At 42.5% G+C, this 4587-nt stretch overlaps 1 protein-coding gene across 1 annotated transcript; it reads left to right on the top strand.

Annotated features, from left to right (window-relative positions):
- Positions 1-554: 554 nt before the first annotated feature.
- Positions 555-857, top strand: MELLADRAFT_96034 (uncharacterized protein; the record flags this gene model as incomplete). The annotated part of the gene is made up of 3 exons (XM_007418367.1): positions 555-557; positions 644-682; positions 738-857. 3 exons carry the CDS (start codon positions 555-557, stop codon positions 855-857), a joined length of 162 nt encoding a protein of 53 aa, XP_007418429.1.
- Positions 858-4587: the final 3730 nt, after the last annotated feature.

The raw sequence follows: 4587 nt of genomic DNA, 5'->3' as shown, positions 1-4587 counted from the left end.
GCCGATATAACATCTGATAATACACTTCTTCATATTCCCACTCTATCACCTTCATATTCCCACTCAAAAACTCAAAATACCATGTGCAGCTCCCGCTCTGATATAAAACACTCACAAAAACCCAGAGAACATTGGAATAATCAAGTCTAGAACCCCCCAGATGACAAAATCCAATTTCAGACCTACTTTGATAATACAACTTTTTCATATCACCACTCTAGAACCTGCATGTCTGCGGTCAAAGACTCAAAATACCATCTTTGGGTGCCACTCTAACATAAAACACTCACAAAAGCATGGAAGGACTGGACATATGACGTCAAAATTTTAGTCATGAATTCTCTTATTATAGGCACACATTCTCTCACTATTCAACTTGACCGTAGCTCACCTTCTTCACCTCCATATCTACACTTGAAGATTGCATATCTGGCTCCCGCAACACACAAACTCTACTGAATCATTTTAATATATATTTACTCCAGTCTGTTAAGACTCTCAGTATATTTGGTGAGCGATCCAATGGCTACAATAATATTCTTTGAATTTTTAAAATGGTACAAAGCTTTGATGTCCTTCACCCAATCAAGCTTTTGGTTATCGAGATTTTGGTTTCCAAGGTCAATTATAAATTTCCGCAAAGCACATCAGTACCAAAAGCTCTGACAGCCAGACCTTAGAAGTGAATGGATATTCAAGAAGTGTATCAACTTCTGAATTGCAAAAAGGTTTGAAAGCCGTTCCGCCAAGATGATTACATAACTCAAGAATGGCCATGTCAAAATGAAATAATTGATTTGGGTGGAACCCTTCCCAATCAGGAAGGAACAGGTCTAGTAGTATCGAGTGAAAACTAGAACGGTCACTTTTTTAATTGAAATGTAATCAATCATCTCTTGTAAGTAATGGGCTGATGGTCTATCCCACATTTGAAACATACCATCAACCCCAAAAATCCAGAAACACCACCAAATGGGAACATCTGGCCGTTCCATAGCATGTCCCCTAGTAAGCCGAATTCCCAAGTCAAAGGCACCGCAGACCCAAGCAACTCGCGAAAAAGCTGAACGAGATGAAGCTCAAAAAAGATGGGGTATGCGAAAGTGTGAAGAAATCAGCCAAGCTCTTGAAGGCGCACCTCCGAACCCTCTCAATAACAACCTAGAACATCTGCTGTCGGATGATGATGATCACAATGTCATCTATCCATTACAAAACGAAGAACACTTACTCAACGAAGAGCCAATCGATGAAGTTTCCTCCGATTCCAAAGGAGAGGAAAAAGCTTATGTCAAGTTAGTCTCAGGAAACGACTACAAGGATCGTCGCTTACAGCAAGATGCACATTGGAGGAAAATAATGCAAAAGATTTTCATTGCATTCATGAAGTGCTCCGAGCGTACATCAACCTGGGGCAATGACGAGATGTGGGATCACGACTTCAACCAAGAGGAAGCTTGCTCATGTGAACAACGTCATAAACGTTTTCGTGCTGTAGACACTGTAGACTTGATTTGTGAGTGGTCATTTTTTTTCATAGTCTTCTTTTGACGCCGATCTAATCTTCAAGTTACTAGATCGTAGAAAGATCACTTTTGAATTCTGTAGCTGTACGCCTGATCAAGTTCGCCTCATCAACCATGGATATTTAGGAGGATCCCCAGTGAATCCTGAGACTGCTTTTTCTTTGAGGCTGCTTCGTTTTTATCACTTATCCTGGGAATATTGTCATTCAAATATCCAACCCTTTTCTTTGATGATAGATAAATATCTCGATGCTAATAATCCTTTGATCGAAGTGTCTGGAACTCACGAGGTATGATTTCATTTCATTTCGAATTTTGATCAAACTTGAAGTGACCAGCTCGAATCTGTTGTCAGCCTCGACTATGGCGAACACCCCTCTCAGCCGCAGTCTACTGTTATCGCCAGATATTAAAAATGATTGAGGATCTGGAGACTCGTAGCCTGAATCTCACTCCGTTAGAGAAGCTGGCATGTAACTGTCCTAGGTGTTTTGGACCCACTGGGTCACAAGGAATCCGGAAAGGCCCTCAATACATCGTCTGTGTTGATGGCAACTTTCAACAGCGGCGTCATGAGAAAGCAAGTAAAGAGTATGACGAACTGCAGATATCAAACCCCTCGATGTTCATGCCTGCGGAAGATGTCTCGAAATGGGAGCCTGCTACAGATGCAGAACAGGCTGCAGTGGCTTTGGTAAGTACGAGTCTTTTGTTCATGTAGTCATAAGCTGACCTTTCATTAACAGGATCCTTGTACAGCCCAACACACGGCTGCAGCAGACCGTCGGGATGCATCGAGTTGGCAAGGGTGCGAAGAGACCGGCCTGATTGGTTTAGCATGTCGACATGATCACATGCTTAAGCTAGTCAATATTGTTCGTAGTGGGGAGAAGTGCGTATTTCTCATCATTAAGCACTTGTATGCGGAATACTGAACATCACATTTTGAATTTTTCAGAGCATACTTTGTCCATGCTTTGATTGGACTTTTGTTTGATTCCATTCTAGAAGCCCATACAGACACCAACAAAGCCGATGTTTGGATCTTGTACGATATCGGATGTACAATGGAGAAAGGTGTGGTCAAAGTGAGTCATTTGATGATATGGTCATAATAAACACTGATGGGGTTTCATTTCATAGCACAATCTCTTTGAAAATGAACGTTTACAAGGCCGAATCAAGTTTGGTACAAGTGCGTTCCACGCCTACGTCCATCAGTGGAGCTGCCAACTGCAGTATAATCCGCGCCTCAACATTGGTTGGGGCTTCTCTGACGGAGAAGGATTAGAACGTAACTGGTTTGGCATATCACCTCTCATTTCTGCACTTCGATGGGCTGGTAAACAGACACGCCTGGACGCTATACATTTAAAAGTTTTACATGGAAACTCAATCAAGCTACTCAAAGCTGGTAGGTGATTATCTTCTCCTGCTTATGTCTGAAAGCGCCCCTAATTACTGACCGCTTGGTTTTGAAGCCAAGTCAGCTTCTAATAAGCTCAGAATCGCTGAAAAAAGATTGAATGACGCTCGTGCTCAGCTTGATAATCTAAAGTCCACTTTGGGGCTGACTGTGGAATATTTTGCTGCGCAATGGGAACGACAAAAGTTCTGCCAGTTGGAGATCATCTCCGACACCACTAAGAAACTTAACGACTGGGTGATTTGATTGATCTAGAGGAACGGTTCACATCTGCTCAGTCAGTTTGATCAAACATGTTAATTCTGTGAATTTTTCTTTGACTAATTCATTGATTTTTTCTGGTAATAGCGGGGAGCTTGCTAAGCTTCGACGGCAGCGGCGAAGGGATATGTCTGAGGAAGATCTTGATGCCATGAGAGATCTCCCTTCAACACTTGGGGCTCTAGAAGAATCTATTACAGAGATCGCAACAGAGATGGGTGGTGATGCATTTCGCGACATGCCTGAATTAAAAGGTCTGTATTACAATGTTTATGTTGATCTTATACATTTCAATATAGCCTGATATCTGACTACCCTTCTTGTTAGATCCATGCGCTAAAATCCTGTTACGAGTTCGATTGGCGAAAGATAAAATGTATGAAGCAAAAGTGGGGAAGTTAGAGCGGCAGAAAAAGTGGGACAAGCCCGGAATTGGTAAGTTGCTAGACTTGATTGATTGACTTCTTGTGTTAATGGTGTTCGGACTTACAGGTACTTCAGAGCAACCCCGATATAAGAGCATCATGGAGAAGCGAGACAAGGCTTTGCTCCAAAAGTTTAATACATTCAAGTCCAATGTCGAAAATTATCGCCTTTCGTACCCTGATCGGCCGGGTATACAATTACCTACATTTGACGAGATTAAGAAACTGGATATAAATGATCCATTTTGGAACATCGGAAACCTGACACATCCCGAAGAGCCTTGGGCGGCTGACTTGTCGACTCAAGCTGGAATCCAAGCTTTCCGTACTGCAAGGAGTGGTGAGGAAGAGGTGGAAAGGATTGCCTATGAAGTTCAAAACATGGTACGATCAGCTCTTTTGATGGAAGAAAAACACTCAGCGTTGTGGGAACTGAGTGAGATGTGTAAGTTAATATAAATCCAATGCACTTCTTGTTTCCCTGCCTGGTGAACTCACTCTTTTTGTTGTTTATTGTTAGCTTGGGTTGATGGCTGTCCAAACGGACTCCGTCCAGTTGAGTTGGTCCTACGCAGTGGGCTCGTGTCAAAGTCTTCATGGGAAATGAGTCAGATGGTTCTCAAATCACTGCATACTCAACTCACCTTGAGGTCTTGCCGTACCTGGATGGTATGGGACCGTCTGCTTCCATCGCTTCTGCAAGACACAGCAAAGTACTCTAGTGAAAGCCTTGAATCAGTCGCCCTATTGATGTCCAAGTGGGATGCGTTGATTAGAAGGTCGGCAAATACATGGGAAACAAAAGTGAACTGCCCTTCACTTCCTGCACAACAACTTGATCCTTTGGAATTGATTGAGCACGATTTGTTGTTTGATTCGTGGCTGTAGCTTTGTACATAAGTCATGCATTTCCGATTTGTTTTGGTATCAATGTGACCAGTCTTGATGT

This window comes from Melampsora larici-populina (genome assembly GCF_000204055.1).
Source record: "Melampsora larici-populina 98AG31 unplaced genomic scaffold MELLAscaffold_90, whole genome shotgun sequence".
Classification (NCBI taxonomy): domain Eukaryota; kingdom Fungi; phylum Basidiomycota; class Pucciniomycetes; order Pucciniales; family Melampsoraceae; genus Melampsora; species Melampsora laricis-populina.
This window is presented reverse-complemented; position numbering and strand designations above follow the sequence as displayed.